This window comes from Neofelis nebulosa, chromosome 8 (genome assembly GCF_028018385.1).
Source record: "Neofelis nebulosa isolate mNeoNeb1 chromosome 8, mNeoNeb1.pri, whole genome shotgun sequence".
Lineage (NCBI taxonomy): Eukaryota > Metazoa > Chordata > Mammalia > Carnivora > Felidae > Neofelis > Neofelis nebulosa.
Genome location: NC_080789.1, coordinates 111862253 through 111880941, shown reverse-complemented (window position 1 = coordinate 111880941; position 18689 = coordinate 111862253). Strand labels below are relative to the sequence as shown.

The 18689-nt window shown below is 40.1% G+C and overlaps 1 protein-coding gene across 22 annotated transcripts in view; it reads right to left on the bottom strand.

Annotated features, from left to right (window-relative positions):
- Positions 1–18689, bottom strand: part of PARD3 (par-3 family cell polarity regulator) — a 668338-nt gene that overhangs the window by 183794 nt on the left and 465855 nt on the right. For 20 of the 22 annotated variants that reach the window (XM_058681495.1, XM_058681510.1, XM_058681501.1 and 17 more), the window contains one exon: positions 16691–16922. In XM_058681495.1, coding sequence (XP_058537478.1) covers positions 16691–16922 — 232 coding nt within the window. Of the gene's footprint in view, positions 1–11938; positions 12057–16690; positions 16923–18689 lie in introns of those variants that run through there. The other 2 variants (XM_058681517.1, XM_058681518.1) reach the window with 1 other exon arrangement.

The following is an 18689-nucleotide window of genomic DNA, read 5'->3' as shown; positions in this document are numbered from 1 at the left end:
TCAGCCTTGAAAAGGGAATTCTGACACTTAACAACAACATGGATGAACCTTGAGGACATGATGCTAAGTGAAATAAGCCAGTGACAAAAAGATAATGTATGATTCCGCTTATATGAAGTATCTAGAAGAGTCAAATTCAGAGGAACAGAAAGCAGAATGGTGGTTGTTATGGGTCAGGGAGGGGAAATGGGTTTGGTATTTAAAGGATACAGTTTCGGTTGCGTGAGATGAAGAGGGTTCTGGAGGTGGACAGTAGTGATAGCTGCACAGCAATGTGAATATAGTTAATGGCCCTGAACAGCACACTGAAAGATGGTTAAGGGGGTAAATATCATGACTATTTTACCACAGTTAAAAAAAAAATGAAAAACATAGTAAAGATGACTGAAGGGAGGCAGGGACTTTGCTGACCCTCTGAACCCACCATGCAAGCCTTGGACTGCCAATCTCCAGACTTGTTTTAGAGACAAATGAGTCCTATCTCGTTTAAACGACAGTTACTTGGGCCTGTGCTACAACCAAAACAACATTTTACAGATAAAATCATGGAGATAAGAAGGCAAGAAAGAGTATTTCATACATTTGGCTTTCCAAACAGAGAAAAGGAAAATATATTATTTGCAACATCTCTGTAAATGATCCCATCTTCACATCCATACTTCACTATTCAGCCCCCCAGGTCCCAGCAACTAATTTACTCCGAAAGACGTCACCCTCAAAGTCCATCCACGGTGGCCAACAGCCTTTCGAGAGCAGAACTAATTGAGACAACTGAAAATAACCACCCAAATGAAGCCTCCTCTCTTCAGGCCAACACTGCTACTCCAGCTGAAAGACTTTTAGTACGAAAATGAGAAGAAAACAACATTCCATGAGTCAGAAATGATTTGCATTTTCTCCTCATTGTTCCTGATGCTATTTGGGTATTCTACAGTTGGCGACTAGAGACGCCTTCATATACTCTCTTTTATTTTGGCTGTTAATAAGTGTTTTCTCTCTAAATTAGACAGCTGCCCATCAGCTGCATGTAGACACAACAGCAGAGGACACTTCTAAATGAAAAGGCATTTTCCCATTGCTGACCAGACTACCTGAAAATAGTAGGAGTATCCTGCTTCAGTGAATTACATAGCTGCCATTGCATGAGAAAAATATTGTTCAAAGAAATTTTGCCAGACTAAATAGATAGGGGTCTACTCTAAGAGTAAAAGCATAAAATCTTTACAGTAAAGGTAATAAGACCCATATAGACAAAACTATATTTAAATATGGGACCTTTCCAAACAAGAGTTCCATAGGGAAAATGTTACATACATTTTTCTCTATTTGTTCATTAAAATTGATAAGGCAGATCTAAAATCTTAGGAGTAACCTATTTAAAGATCGTAATGGTATCTATGACCAAACAAACAATAGCTAACTAGCTTCATTTTCTACTTTTTAAAAGATAATACTTGGTTTACAATATTTTATTATTGAAAATATAAAAGAAATCAAAATTGTGTCACAGCAGGAAATACATCTAATTCTCTACTTTCATGGGAAATATATTTCTAGCAAGAAATCTAGTTGAAATGATTTTGAACGCAACAGTGACTATAAAGTGCATAATACATAGAATGATTGATGATATTAAATACGCCTGTAAAAAATAATAAAAAGGTTTTAAAAATGATGCAGATAGGCAGAGCACAGCGAGGAACCCTTCAGAAAAGGCAACAAACTAAAAATAATGGGCACACGCTCAATATACCAATTTCAATAGTTTACATAAAGCATTAATAGTTTGAATGTATCCACAACTTTATATCCCCTTGGATAGAACACAGAAGATGAACAGTGTTGCCTTGAAACACAAGATATCTGTAAATTGCAGTTTATTCAAGGTTTTTTTTTAAGCTACAGGAATGGAGGCACTCATGAATCTCGAGAAAATTGGTTCTGAGAAACACGGTCTGAAAATGTATGCAAGTATAGACTGAGGACTCCTACTTAAATGGTTAAATGGTTAAATGTCACAATTTTAAAAAAGGCTTTAAAGAAAAGTAATTTTAAAGCTGGCATTTTAAGGAAGCAAGCTATTTATCTGACCCAAGTACTTTTCTGGTTTTGTAAACATGAGAGAAAATTGGAAGTAAGGTATTATCATAATTTAGAGCAGCTGATGTCATCAGGATCACACCTACTCTGGTCATATGCTCAGCAGTGACATACCTGCCAACATGTAGGGGAAAAGATAAAGCAGAGAGAAGGAATGAGAAATCCTCTCACCACTGAAGGAAGTGATCCCATAGTCAACAAAACCAATCATTAAATTTGCTTCTCTTCCAAGTTATATTTTGGTAACAATTTACTTAAAAAAATTAATCCCTCACATTCTAATTTATGTAATTCTTTGTGAAAATCTGCAAGTGGTATTAATGTGTCACTTAAAAGGTTATTCTATTGCTAGAAAATGTAGACATCTGGCAGGTTTTTTGTGTGTAGAGAGTATTGGAAAAAAAGAGCTTGCTTCTTAAAACAGGAAATAATATATGATATCCTTAACTTAGAACAAGAATTATGTCAAGAGATTCTGTCTGTACCGGCATCACACAGAAACACTAAAGTATACGATGTAAAATAGGTAACAATTCAAAATTGGTCCAGCGACATCTACTGATGCTAGTAATTCCTTTGCAGCCAAGGCCACAAGTCCTAGGGACTCCTCAGCAGAAACATTGTTGATCACATCCTTCTAATTAATAAAAGACACTCTTGTCTTGGCTTTAATGAGCATAATCTTCTGGTTTCCTTCTATCTGCAGCAGATAGATGCACCAAAAGCTTCCTGTGTCACCAAAAGCTTCCACCACCCTACTCCCCGCCCTAAGCTGCCCCCAATATTTGAAGGGTCCTCAGAGCTCTGGCCTTCCCTGCTCCTCCTTCCCTGCACCCACACATCCCAGACAGCCCTTCCATGAATACTACCATGGTTTCAAATGTCACCTTTTTTGTCTTGGACTTCAAATCTCTACAGCCCCTCTCCCTCAGCTGCTCACCAGCGACCCCTACTGGGTGTGTCGCAGACTAGTGCAAGTCAGAGTCCCTGTGTCCCATTTTCTCCAAATACCATGTTCCTCCAGGGTTTTCTAGTCAGTGTAGCACTATCAATCTAGTTCATCAGGCCAAAACTGTAGGAATTATTTCTTACTGTTTTTTCTCTCTCATTTTTTACATCACCAGGACCTCTAGATTCCTCCTGAGACACATATCATATCTCTGTCCCCAAGGCCACCACCATGGCTGGTCGTCATTTTTCTAACAGCTGCCCAGTGGAGTTCCTGGCACACGCTCTGGGCCCGCTCTTTAGTCCACACACTGCTGTTGCAGCCATCTTTTAATTTTCCAAAAAATGTAAATTTACCAAGCCATTCTCTTCAATGGCTTCTCTTTGTTCTTAACATCAGGTACAAACTATACCTATATGAGTCCATTATGAGCGGCCACCTGCCTCCCTAACAGCTCCCCCCCCCCCATCTTCTCCCCACCCAACCTCAGCCCAGCCTTGCAAACCTACAGCATTTCCGCCACCTAAATAGTATTTTTCAACTGGGCATTGCAACCCATTGAGAATGTAAAATTGATTTGGTAGGACTCACCTGGCATTTTCAAAAAAAAGTGAATTACAGAATAATAATAGTAACATCAAGAGCAGCTAACATTTACATAGTGCTTTCTTTCTTTGTATGAGGAGGAGTTCTAAGGTGCTTTGTACATATCACTAATTCACTTTAGCTTCAAAACAATGGTGTGAGGCAGGTACCACTCTTATCCATACTTTACAACTGAGAAAAGGAAAGCACAAAGAGGTTAGTTAACTTGCTCCAAACACAAGGCTGGTGAGTGTACAGCTGGGATTTGGGTCCAGGTGATCTAACTTCAGAGTCCAGGCTCTTAACCACCACCCGCTGTTGCCTGCCAGCAAGGCGCATCACAGCACACTACACAGAGGAAGGGCAAGTATTAACTTGGTGAAGGGTTTGTCTCAGTTGCTTGTGTGTGTGCGTCCGCTGGGTTGCAAGGTAAAATAGGTTTCTTACTGAGGATCATGTCAAGAGTCTGAGTCCCACTGATACAAAATGCTCCTTTCCCCCAAAACCCCCTTGAAAAAGAGAACTCAAAATACCTTTTGGATTTCGTTATAATGCCATCTTCTGGAGGGAGATATTCTGACTCCTAGTCTGGGCTGGGCACACTTGCCCAAAGTCCGCCCTCCACAAGGGCCACCGTGGCGCTGCCTCATCTTCTCAGTTACACCCAAATCCCTGGCACCCAGGATGGTGCCCAGCATACAGCAGGCCTCCAGTGAACACTTGTCAAATGTATACATGAATGGCTTTACTTCAAAATTACTAAGAAATCACGTACATTCCATAACCAGCCTTGAAAAAACTCCACTTGCTCACCACTAGAAACGATTTTGCCAAGTGAGCAGTGAAACCCTCAGAAGTTACCTCACTCCCCTGGTTATTCTTTGCGTAAGGCATGTGCGTGCATGTTTTCCTGGGCTTGCCTCAGAGCACATACTACCACAGCTGGCAGGGTGAGAGAAGTGGGGACTGGATATGGTGGGAGAAGGAAGCGGTTCCCTGGAGCAGTGATCAGGGCCAGGAGCCCACACCTGGCCCACCTCAGGAAACCAGCCCTTCCTGTCAGGAGCACCCATGCAGGACATGCACAGCATCAGGCTAACACTTCACAGGCTACAGACATCCTTGGTTCCAGATCTGTGCCTCTCACCTGCCAATTTGCAGAGGAGCAGTGAAAGTTCATCTTTAATAGGATACTTATCATTAAGTGCTGAATATGATTCCCCATCAGGAGATTTACTGCTCATTTGCAAATACACTTACCTGAATGTTGGGATGCATCAAACCAAATTTATTTTTAGGCAATCACCTTTCCCCCAGTGTGGCTAGGACAACTCAGGCGTATAGTACACAACGTTCTACGTCAATGATTATCAGTGCTTTGCCACTATGCTCTAAGCATCTGGCTGTTGCTATGTTCTAGAAAGGTCACCAAAGGAAAATGTCCATCCTGTTAGAATACCTTTCTACAGTGGGTCCAAAGTTTACTTTCTTAAAACTTGCAGAATCGACCTAAGATTAAATTGATGCTATCATTTCCTCAAAAAAAAAAAAAAAAATTAAAAAAAATTAACACTATACCCTAAAAAGAAATACAAGAAAGAAAAGAAAAGAAACCTGAAATTCTAGTAAACCTGGGATGCTTTCCTAATGACTAAAGTAGTTATAAAAGCAGGGATTAGATAAAAGATTATTTTTCTACAAGCAGCAGTGGAAATGTGCCAAGGCCAGGTATGAGGATCAAGACAGACACAATGCAGGTGCCTGAGAGGCAGGCAGCCCCAAGCCTGACTTGTCTCCCAAGAGGAAGGGCCCTAAAGGCTGAGCCATGGTCTCTGGCACATCCAAGGATCTGGCAAGTTTGCTGATCCAGGTGGCACTGACGGGGCATGGGAAAAAGTGACAGAAAGTACAACACATCAGAAGATTCACAGAGGAAATGAAGACTGTGAAAACATTCTGAGAAAAAGAATGGCCTCATGATTATTTTAACAAGGATAAAAGGAAAGAAACAGCAGCAGTAGAGCAAGATCTGAGGTACAAGAAGGTATACAGTAAAGGGAAAATGAGGGAAAAAACAGTAAAGAACTTAAAGCATTTATAGGACTATATGGCCATCTTGAAAGAAGAGAGCAGGGACAAAGCTAACCTTTTTTTTTTTTTTTTTAACTCATCACTAATATTCAGGATACAATATAGACAGGTTTGAGGGTCAGGTGTGGGGGAAGAAATGTGGCAACTAGTAATTTTTAAATTAACAGTAAAATTCCTAAGTCCTTAAGAATTATTTTGGGAGAGAAAGGACCATAGACAGAGGATGCTAAGAAATCAAATAGGAACAAAAATTAAAAGTCATGCTTAAAGGATACTAACTTCCACATTTCCCAGCTAGCAACAGAAATCTCTATTTTTTCATAGCTACCATAGCAATGCCACTTCACATGATTAACCTCATAGCAATCTTGGCTCTCATACAGGGCTTTAGGACAGCAGAACACAGAAGAGACTAAGAAGGGTGATGTGGTCCAGCAGAGTGGGTAGGAACATGGCCCTAGGGGTGGACCAATGTTCAAATTTAGTGTTGCTCTACCTTGGCCATCAGTACCTCCCTGAACCTGTGTGTTCAGTTTATCCATAAGATGGAACTAAAAAGAGCACCTACCCTACAGGGATATTAATGAAGATTAAATGGGTCATAGAAATAATGTTCTTAGCAGACTGTCCACCAATATCAACATTCTATGAATGCCAAGTGCTAGCCAGAGTACTGGTGAAAGTACAACACATGAGGAATGCTTTTTCTCTTTAGGGAAGTCCTAATGACCAGCATGTTACCCAACAAAATCAGAAACATGTGCCAAGAGGAGATAAAGGGTAACTCTCTTAAGAGTTAGAAACAGAAGAGTAGAAACAGAGAAACCTTTATACAAAAAGTAGGGATATTACGTGGTTAGCGTCAGTTCAAAGTCCCTGTTCCTTTGGACAGAGAATTGTAAACTTGTTCTTTTATTTACTTTTTTTTTAAGGACTGAAATTGTTATGTAAACCAGAGAGAGAGAGCATTTTCAACACAGAAGAGATGTAAGTTATAATATAAATATTCAAGGTGGTATTGAAGGAGAAACTAATGAGGTACAGTCGTCCCCACCCCCAAACTACACTTCAAGTAAGACTCAGGAACATCCCAGGCCCCTGGAGCGGCTGGGCCCTCAGTGCTCAGCTAAGGGTCCTCCCTCTAGGGCAGGTAGGGAAAAGAGAAAACCCCAGAGCACCATCTATGGGTGGTGGCACCTGCAGGTGACAAGGCCTGTAAACCGATGTGGGCGTGGGCTTCAGAAGGGAGGGGGCCTTTCATCAGCTCATTCTCTGCAGCTGTTGCTTGGGAAGCTGGTGAAGAGGAAAGCGAGGGTTCTGACTTCCGTTAGGGACAGAATCTTACAGCATCTCCTGAGCTTGACATTTTAAGGTTTAGGAAGGCATTAATAGAGCAAGTTTAGCATTTGCTCCTTGCTTGCTTGCATCTGTGACCCCTCCACTATACAACCCAAAGCCTGAAGGCTGGAGACTCTTGGCATGAAGGATTTAATTTGGAAATCGTATCTTTTTTAAAGTCTGATGTAACAGATAATACTTAAATCATTGATAGCTACTAAGAGCAGGGAAAATGGTAACTTGAGCAATAAACCAAAGGACATGATGTAGAGCGTGAAAAGGCCTGCTCTCTGGGGACTGTTTGCTCAGTTACAGGCAGGCTTCAGAAGGGACATCATCTTCCAAAGATGGGAGCAAACACCAGCACTGCCCTGGTGTGACCGCTTGTCAGAAATCGCAGAATTACTCCAGGTAGAAATTCCTCACATATACTGTCACCACTTACATTAGGAACTTTATTTATTAATTCATTCGGCAAACACATCTGAGTCTGGATTTCACCAGAAGCAGATCCTGAGACAAGGATTCAGGGCAGTGGGATAAGGGAACGGTAGGGAGTGGAGACATGACTTGGGGGCGGGAGGAAAAGCAGCCCAAAAAGAGTGTTCTCAAGCCAGTTACAACTGTGGCCGAGGAAGCTCAAGCCTGAAGCAAACCCTGGGAGCAGGTTGGGAGGGGTTGCTTGGCCTTCCCACCTGGACCGTGCACAGGAATCTCTAAGGCTGTTGGGCTGCAGATTCTGATGGCAAGAGGTCTGGGCTGGGCCTAGGATTCTGCATTTCCAACAGGTTCCCAGGTCCTGCTGCGCTCCAGGTCTGAGGATCACATGGCCTGCACATTATAACCCTACGGGCCACAGGGACAGGAGTGCTTTCACAGTGGCTTCGTGGGTCATTGGTTGATGGCTGCTCTGAGGCAGTGTTACTGCAAGGGCTTTTCTGGTTGTCCTGCACAAAGAAGAGCTTCCTTGCATGGCCTGAGAGGTCTCAGGCATAAAGGCAGAGCTGGGCTGGAGGTTGGAGGAAGTGCTGAGGGCATACGGGTGACCTGGCATCTGTTGCACTAACTGTGCACCAGGCTGTCTGCTTGGGACATAGGGAAAAAGGGTTCCCAATCCTTGATGGCTGTCAACCAATGATTAAACCAAGTGTGACACATCAGGTATTAGGTGGTGGTAAGTGCAAAGGAAAAAAGTAATGCCAAAAAGTGGGAAAGGAAGTGTCGTGGTGGGAGGGAGTGATGTTTGCAAGGTTGGCCCATCCCCCCGAAAGCTGACCTTCGTCAACCTGTGGGTATCTGAGAACAGATTGTTTTGGGTAGAGAGATGAGCAAGGACAAAGACTCGAGTGGACCTGGCAGTGGAGGGAAGAGAGGCCAGTGCAGCTGGAGGAATCTTAGCAAAGGCAGGAGGAGAAGGAAAGAGTTCAGAGAGGCTGAGGGTGGAAGGCAAGTCCTAGAGGGCCCAAAGGTGACTCTAAAGATTTTGACCTTTCCTCTGTATGACGTGGAAGGCTGCTGGGGGATGAGCAGAGGAAGGCAAGGACGTGACTTCTCTCTGCAGTATTGAGAATGTATTGTAAAGAAGCAAGGGGGAAGCAGGAAAAGTGTTGGGGGGTGGGGAATGCAGGAGGCAGAGGATGTGGGTACTGAAAAATACCGGGGTTTTATAGAAATTATAGGCCAAAAGGGCTTTTGCTTTTGTACATCAAAACTGGATGTGGAATGTAAGGAAAACCTAAGAGTCAAGGATTACTTGAAGGTTTTGGACCTAACCAAGTGAAAAAACACAGCTGCTATCATCTGAGAGGGGAAGACTGAGAAGAACAGTTCCAGACACTATTTGGACTGAGTTGGGATCATGTCAAGTGTCGACGGTCAAGTAAGCACGTGAAGAAGATGTAAGACCTATAAATCTAGAGTTCAAAGAAGATGCCCAGACAGGAAATGTGAATCTGGGCGTCATCTGCCCATAGACTGTATTTAGAGTCCAGAGGCTCTGTTTCTTAAGAATATAAAAACTCTGTGTTAGTGAAAAGAGAAAAAGAGAATAGAGATAAGACCTGAGTTTGGGGGCACTCCAATATCTGGAGGGCAGAGCATGGCACAGGACTGGCAGAGGGGATGGAACTAGAGTGGGCAGAAAGGAAGGCAGAGAGCCCAGCAAGGGTGAGCTCAAAGAAGAGCAACAGTCAATGTGCCAAGTGCTGTGGGCGGACCAAGGTGAGGTGACGATGCACAGGGAAGACTCACCAATGAGGAGGCCCTTGGTGACATACAAGAGAAAGGCTGTGGAGCCAAGGGGGATGAGGCTTCACCAAAGGGAGTTTAAGGCAGAACAGGAAAATGGAGACAACAAATACAAACTTATCAAAGGGTTTGTTATGATGCATCAGAGGGAAATGAGGTAGTAGTTGAAAGAGTAGGGAGGTTAAGGTGGACTTTCCTCTAAGATGGAGGAAATAACAGCAGAGTGTGGGACAAAGTGAATGATCCAGTAGAGAAGGGTAATCCTTGATGATGCCGGAGAGGGAGGGTGTTGCTAGAGCAATGTGCCAGAATGAGCAAGAGAGGATCGGAACGGCTCTACGGGTATTGGCCTTAGCTTAAAGCACATCCATTCTAAAAAGCAAAGAAGTAGAAAGGTTAACAGGACACATGGCTATTTGACTATGATATGAAATTTAATCCAACTTTAGTCTTTTGTTTCTGAATTGGCTATTATTAAACAGGTCACAGGAAAGCCATCTAACATTCAATTATGTAAGAGGTCACTTCCCCAGTGAATTCGTTAGAAGAGTATTTGAAAGAGTGAAACAATTATCTTTATATGATAATTTGTGGCTTGACAAAAATATATTTAGGAATACCAGGCACTTGGACCCATTAATATTTAATGTGACAGATATAGAACCTCTAATGGTAAACAAATAAAAACATTCAGAAAGAATATTTCCAATATATGTTGCAGTAAATGTCATTAGCCTGGCCTGTCTTCCAGTACATTTTTCAATGGTGTGATAGTTTTTATTTACCCTGTGTTATTAGAGAGCGAATAGTCACTAGCCTTCAATTTTCACATCAATTGCAGAGAAAAAGATTCCATTTTCTACACCGTCTGGAATTGAAATTGACTTAGCATCTCAGAACTGTCAAAAATTTCTTTTACGAAAAGGTTTGCTTTACGGAGACTATAAAGTAGGTGTCATCCTTGACACTCGTGTTCTATATTCATGCCACAGGTCTGTGGAAAAGAAGTGTTAAAGAACATCAGAAAAGGTCTCAGAAAGGCCTCGCCGTCATGCTTGGTGCCTCCTCTGGCTTCCCCGCAGTCAACTGCAATACTGTCGATGTCAGAGGTTCTCTATTTAAAACTGCTAACAAGAAAGAGAAGAATTCTAGAAGAATATGAGATCAGCTACCCTAGAACTTGTCTCTGCTAACAGGTCCATCTGACACTTATTTTCCTGTGTTAAAAACGGGAATCTCTGTTTCCATTCAAATGAGAAGCATACATTAAGTCCTTGGGATTTACAAATTCAAAACTTATTCCGAGGAATCCCCCCAGCATGTGTACTCATACAATGGGGCTGGTCTCTGTCCTGCTAACAAACAGGAAAACAAGTAAAATTATGCAAACTCTATCTTCTTGAGTTCTTTTTTTTTTTTTCTTTCTATTACAAAGTCCTGTGCCTGCATTTCATAAAGATGGGCAGACTTTTCCACAGGTGCATTTTAACTGCATTCCCTAAATCGCCAGCAGTTCATACAGAATGCCATTTAATTTTACCAATGTGAAACTCGTCGCATTAATCCGCAGGGCAATTAGGCCTGAGCCATAAAAATCTACGAGCCTTGATATTTCCGACATGAACAAATAAACACTGTTATGGGTGCCTCCTTTCTGTAGTACAGGTGAGGGCTTTTGCCTGGAGGGTCTCGGGGTGAGGCCGGACTGCAGCTGCTACCAAGTCTGAGCAGAGTTCTGTCCTCACAGGCACACACCCCAACTCTCAACACCCTTTATTAAATGGTTCTCTGTTTCTTCATCACATTTATTTTTAAGTAGGATACAATTCCAACATTCGCAGAGAATAAAGGTAACTAGGTGGAGTCTTATCTGCAATTTTGAAGATGTGAAGAATGGAGAGATTGTCAGTTAAGGCTTCTTATAAGCAGAAAACTTCATTCTAAAGTATGGACAGTCTCAGATCAACCTGCATGTTGACAGAGCTGTGATTACATCACTTGGTCAGGCAGACTCTTGCCAGAAACATTTTTATAAAGGAGTGTGTGCTCTCAACTCCCTGTGGTCTCAGCAAATCTCAGAATTACTATTTGCCAAAGTATCTCTACTTTTCCCCAGGAAGGACTTGCTGGTTCAGCCACCCCCAAGCACAGATAAGGGAAGCACAGATATTGTCCTAACCCCCATTGTTTGTTTAAACCCTGTAACCCACAAAGGGACTAAAAAGTACCTTGCAAACTGGCCAATTTGGTCATCAACTGATGGGTGACAATCCCAACCCACACACCTCACTACCCCCGGACTGCTAACCCACCGCCTGCATGTGTCCTTAGCCACCGTGTTGTGAAAGAAATCAAACTAGTGCGTTACATCATCTCGAAAGCAGATTCCAACATCTGATTGGTGTGTGCTGATGATTTCTGAATACGCCAGCAGCTAGACTGGTTTTCCGCTATGAAAAGGGGCTAATACAAATGATAGGAAAAAACACTCTCTGCCTTTTCAAGCAGTAATTTAAACCCCCAAGCTCGAAATCAGGATGAAAAAGTTCCAAATTGATTAATATGGAAATTACTAAACCATCAAAACTGCTGATGTCGTAAACAAAATTCGTCAACAGCCACTAAGAATTCATTAAAAGTAAATTTATTGTTTGCTTTAAAAATCGACTGTGCAATATGTGCTTCTCAAAGACCTTTTTGAATCTGGTTTGTTGTTCATCTCTTCTCAGGCTTCAGTTTGGCAAGGCTAAATGAGAAACACGGTATAGACAACACAGTTAGTAAGTACAGGTAAGGGAAGCAACAACAATTCCTGTTTGTTATTCTCCCAAAGCCTAAAGAGTGTAATCCAAACTACAACATTAAGTTTTAAAATCTGATCATGTTCTTTGTGTTCGGAAAACTACCATATTCTAAAAGGGGAAAGAGAGCAGTGTATCTGATTTCAACCAAACAAGGTTTCAAACTAAATTACCGATTTCCTCTAACAGAACTGAATAAAACAATGCTGCAGGGACACAGGTAATCATTTTAAATGTAATTGGAGGATTCAATTTTAATGGTAATATTGCAACATTACTTTGGCTTTAGGCTTCCATAGTGATAGGGTCGCAGCTCTCACATATGGACAAAAGCACAAAATAAATCTAAGGGGTACAGAGTAAGGTCAAGTCTAAGAACCTTTAGTTTTAGCATACACACAATTCCACGACACTCAAAAGATAACAAGTCTAATCTTTCAGGCAAATAAATATCAAATCGTACTTGAGGGCTGGAAAAAAGGGCAACACATAGTTTTTCATACTTACTATCTGAGAATATTGTCCTAATATGGGATTTTATTATCTTGTGGATTATTTCCATTTAAAGATGGAAACTAAGGCAAAAGCATGTTGCTGAACAATGCTGTGGCTTTCCTTTAAAAATGAACACATTTAAAATATTACATAATAGATCTCTCCCCTTCTAAAGGACAGAGTTGGTTCCTTCCCTCTTTAGTGACTATTTCATAGAATTGCAGAATTCTCAAAAATATCTTGGAATAAATGTTCACTTTGAATAGCCAAGTATCTGAGAATCAAACATAAACAAAGAGTCAAAATGCTGGACCCTCCCTCTGCTCTGTACTTTGCACAATGATTACATTGACAAGTCATGTTTACCTATTTTAGTAAGCACACTCAGGATTCTTAGATACAAAGCCATTTTAATTAAGGCAACAGGAGGTCCTTATGTGCAAAAGAAGATGTAGCATATATAAAGAGAATCATACAAACATAAAACACTTTACATTTGTTATGCAAATTCACATAGATTTGAATTTGCAATTTAAAACTTACATTAAGACAGCTTTTGCACTCCATATAGTCCATAACTTATAAACAGAAGATTGATTTATATGATTCATAACGTTCTTTACTAGAGCTGTTTATCAATAATTAAACCATCTTTGGGACCACCATTCAATGTGTGAAAACCATGACATCTGTTTATCCCGATAAAAGTACTTATTCAATGTGCATGGTTTCCTCTGGTGCCGTTTTAAAAATAGGGTCCATATTTTTGGCCCTCATCAAATTTGACCTCAAATCATAGACAATTTATAGGGATAGGCATAGAGTATGTGTGTTTGCAGGGAGCATGGAGAGAGATGGTTGGGAGAAGAGCCCATGAGCCTGTTTTTGAAGGAAAACATATTATTACTTTTTCAAGCAACTAAAGAGAAAAAGTTTATATGCCTAGAAAGCTAGACTCCCAGTATCTAATGTCCCTGCCCCTTAGCTCTTTCTTTGTTATCTGAACCAAAAAAACAGAAACAAAATCATAACAATAAACACACAAATGCACACGCACATCTCTGCTTTGTACTTCAGGCCTACAGTGGGCAGCCGCACTTGAAAGTCCTTACAAACTCTTCTAAGAAATGTATATGCACATACACATTTTGCTTAAGCTATTTAAAAGCAATACTGCAAAGGAAATCACATGCTATTTCCTTAAGAGAACAAAAAGAAAGGAAGAGACTAATTTTAAATCTGGACTATATTCCCCTATGTTATTTTAAAAAAGAAAATTCTATGTAAGAATCAACCTGAGAATGTATTAGTCTCAAAAGGATTCAATAAGTATGGAAGGTAGTTACAAAATATTTTGAAAAATCTAACAATCCTTTACGAGTCTTCTCTAATTATTAGAACATAAAATAATGGTATGAAGGAAGGATTAAGAGCCAATTGTCAATCAGACAAAAAGCTTATTTTATGTTTAATAAATTATTCTCAGAGAATTTTGAAGGAGAAGTGTTTGGCAAGCTTCAGCCACTTCCCCAAGGATGGAAGCAATGGTTTGCAACCAAATGGAAGACAGCCATGTTCGAGGAAACCAGACATGATACTGAGACTCTGCTTGAGATATATTTCCATTCTTCACTTGGTGGTGTGTTGATCTCCTAGGAGAAGTAACTCTGTTTTGTGGAACTCATACATTTCCATGGTATGGCTGATTTTAAACTGGCAACATAATGTCGTAAAGGTGGAGCTGGGGAAAGCTGTTTATGCACCAGCATAAAGTGTTAGCACCATGACAGTGCAAAAGGGGTAGATAACCTTGAAAGCAGAGATCATGATAAAATGTGATAACATAATTAGGAAGTGGTGAATTCTGAGTATTGTTTTTGATTTTTATGAAACTTATTTAATTTTTATAATGTCTGTGTTTGGCAAAATTTCTAAACATTGAGCCACTGGTTCTCACAAGCCAACATGGGTGGATTCTAGCAAACCATTGATTCTACGTTCCCAGAAAGGTATGAATATAGTGATTTTCTTTAATAGCTACTCTTAAACACTGGGAGAATACAAGCTTATTTTTTAGTAAAACAAAAAACAAATTAAACAAACAAAAAAAACCTTTAGCTCCTGTACCTAACCAGAGAAGTTGGTTTTTGAAAATATGCAGGCCTTTGAAATTACAAATGGGTCAAACTTCTTAATCACAAAGCTGGCTCTCACTACAGGTTGCAGGTATAATGTACAGAATTTGATCTAGAGAAAATATCATATAGTATTTTACAGAACTTTTAGCAAAAAGGTGGTTATTGGGTTACTAGTCAAGATCTCTTTGAAACATACATGTCCCCAGGCCCTCACACTCTCCACTCCTCTGGCCGCAAAAGGAAAACATCTACCAAATGGCCTCTCTTATTCTGGAGTTGTAAGTTACGGAAAAAAATAATTTGTAATGAAATAATTTATAACATATTTTATAAAAACAAACCAGAAATTTTCTTATTTTTTATTCCACAAGAAGAACAGATCACTAGGTCTACCTAAGAACTGTTGGCTGATGAAGGAAAACTAACAAGCCATTGGCTTTCAGTGAGACTTCAGGAGGGCACTTGGATGAGACTGCACTTCTTGTTGAATGTGTAAGTCTCGGGGAGATACCCTCCCCTTTCGTATTCTCTAATTTAAAGAAGACAGTAACATATATTCCTTAAATTTTAAAGGATGGGCAATGGCCTTCTGTCTGTGCATTAGGTAGGGGCCAGCTTCGGAGCTGTCAGTTTGCATATACGAAAGGAAACACTCCCTGGCTAACATAGAAACTGAAATAAAGTGGTAGTCAGAGCAATTTCATTCTGTAAGTATTCTTGGACACGGAATATAATGAAGAAAGATGATCTGACTGAAAACACATTCAGGAGTAGTATATAAACAAGAAAAACTCTAATGTAAAACTATGAGCACCCCAGTGTCTTGAAGCATCGGAGATGGAAATCTCATTGTATTTAGATTAAAGCTAATGTGGCTAACAGCCCAGGCTTTGTGTTACCTACCTCTACAGTTACTTCTTTCAGGCACTCGATTTAATCAGACGTGTACAGAGCACATCTGTTGTGTGGTGTGGCCTGCAGGCTGTGCCCTGAGTCCTCAACTTTGCAGGCTTGACATATCTTTAACTCCTTGAGTTATTGAGGTCAACCTCAGGATCATAAATCAAGAAATTCCATGAAAATAAAAATTCTTGTTCCCATTTTGCAATTAAAAAAAGTTAAAAGGAAGGGATTCCTAATACAGGGTAACTGCTTTTTGAAGAGTCAAGTGGCTCTGCTGTATGTTTTCAATTTCAAACCATCATCTTGATATGTTTAGGGGCTTAATTTATGGAACAATCAAGCAATCTTTATATTTAACATTAAATGCCTGAATATTATAAATCACCTGAGATGAACATTTATGGGAGAGTTTCAGTACAACTTCTGAACAACTTGTCACTTTTACTGTGTAACAATGATTTGTAAAAAAACGATATGCTAAGTAATCCCAGAGTATAATTTAGGGACACAAAACAACTGTCAGGAAACAGCCAGAGACTACATTTAATGAAATCTTTACAGACTGAAGTAATAAGTATTAAATTAATCAACACAGCTTAATTGAAGCTCTATTTGCAACATTTTTTATTAGACTTGTTATTAATGAACCTTTAAATGCTACCACTAACTTGAGTTCTATGTTAAATTTAAATAATGAACCATTGTTCACACACACAAAAGAACAAACACTGCTTTAATAGCCCTTTGTCTCCATGGGGCTTTTACTCTTCTGCATAGCTAAAATGAAGACTTGTCCTTTCTTCCTTTCAACAGTTATTTACATGGTTGGCAAGATCTCATCTTTAAGGCCGCTAAAACGGTCTGAAATAACTAAAGCAAAATTCTGTACAAATTACAAGTATAATAGCGAAGACTGAAAATGAGAAAAGATTTGTGGTGGACCTCAGAGATAATGTTTGCAAGTCTGTGCTTCTCAAATTTAGTATTAACCTCACACTCACGTATGTTTAGCGACCATCTGTTTTGGGTTGTTGAAGACTTACCTGAACATGTCTCCCAAGCCCTTCAGCATGCCCTTCTTGGCTTTCATTTTGTCTTTATCCTTGTCTCTATCTTTCTTCTTCTCTTTTCCAGCTTTATCTTTTCTCCTATCCATCTTATCGCCTTTCTCTTGGTTTCCATTCATGTGTCTCTCCAAAGAATGTGAAGGCTGATCACTGGCAGTGGATACAGACTCTCTCCCTGATCTTGAACTTTCTTCTGTGTCTTCTTCCACTTGGAAGAGAAACAAACAAACACACAAACAAGGATAAGGAATACAGTGAACCAAAAGAACAAAGCGAAGGAAGCTAAAATACATGGGAAGATATTGCTTTCCCACATTTTCTACTGCTGTACAGCCTGCTATCAACATGGACTGCAATGCTATTTACTTTTTTTTTTTTTCACTTTTTATTTATTGAAATAATCTCTACACCCAACACACAGGCTCGAACTCACTACCCCAAAGATCAAGTGTCACATGCTCTTCCAGCTGAGCCAGCCAGGCGCCCTTATGCTATTGACTTGTGAGGAGAATGAGAACAGAACATGTGATGTGGATGATTACCATGCACAGGGTATTCCTATGTGAAGATCATGTGCCAATAGAAAGAGAGAAGCTGCTTCTGGCCAGATGCTGATTCACTTGGGGTAACCTCCTCCTTGATACGCAACATGCAAGCTGGAGGGATTAGTAGGCCCTTGTCACACAGCATAGACCCCTCTGGGTCCTGTGGGCTGGATTTGCAAAATGCAAAGAAAACAAGCAGTTCCTCAAGTGCTTCCTTTCCTCATGGGGACAGATAAGGTAGATCTAATCTGGCCCCTCATTAATTTGTGAAACTGTGCCATTCACTAGTAAGCACACCAATTTCAGCACAAAGACTTCTTTCTTCAGGCTCCCAAATATGTCCGTTTGTGATTTCTGAACAGAGAAGACTGATCTTTACAGTTTCTGGAGCTTCTCCTTATATTGTCATCAAATAAGGTCAACATCATAAGCAAATGCAATTATATCTTCTAATCCTAAATAACTCTTCGTGTCCATCTACAAAGGTGGGTAAAGTCAGGAAAATGTGTAAATCAATAACCTCACACTCCCCTGAAGTTTGCAGATGCAAAATTTACTTAGTGATAATAATATTCCATTCTTTGAAGCAGCACTTAATAAGCGTATGGTCCAAGGGAACTTCAATACCCCAAACTTTTTTTTTTTTAATTTATTTTAAGAAGGCTCCATGCCCAACATGGGGCTTGAACTCATGACCCTGATATTGAGAGTCACATCCTGTACTGACTGAGCCAGCCAGGCATCCTGCTGCCCTAAACCTTTTAATTTGAAAGAATGACAAGAAAACAAGAGTAGGTTTCCACCTAGCAAAAGAATTTTGAGAATTTCTCTATTAAAAAATAATAAATGTATATACTAACAGCCACTATCATAAATCTTTTCTGAGATTGGTTGCCTAAGATTTTCTTCCAAATATCATAAGAATGATTGGGGATTCAGATTGCCCCTTGACTTCTGAGGTCATTTTATTCTCGTACATCAACAAATAAAACGTGAATCAACGTTTTTGAGCTTCTTCTAACACAGAACCAAATAGAACAGTTAAGCCTCTTCTCAGTATTTCACAAAGAACTGACCTCTGAGACAAGTAAATGTATCTTCAAGTGAAATTCACGAAGTCTAGCTTCTCCACCACAAAGGGACAATTCAGTTAGTAATAGATAATATGAAAGTATAATAAGACCAGTTAAAACAAACTCAGTATTCTGCTATTAAACCATCACAAATCTGAGAAGTGACTATCAATAATGGCATGACCACTGCAAAGTAATAAAGTTTTTTGTTTTGTTTTTTTTTTTTAAATGCCAGAGCTACTTAGGATAATACCAAAAAAAAAAAAAAAAAAGTGTCCAATTCCTTTTGTTAACACATTTAGTTAAAACATGAGCCAACAGGGGCACATGGGTGGTGCAGTGGGTTAAACTCTGACT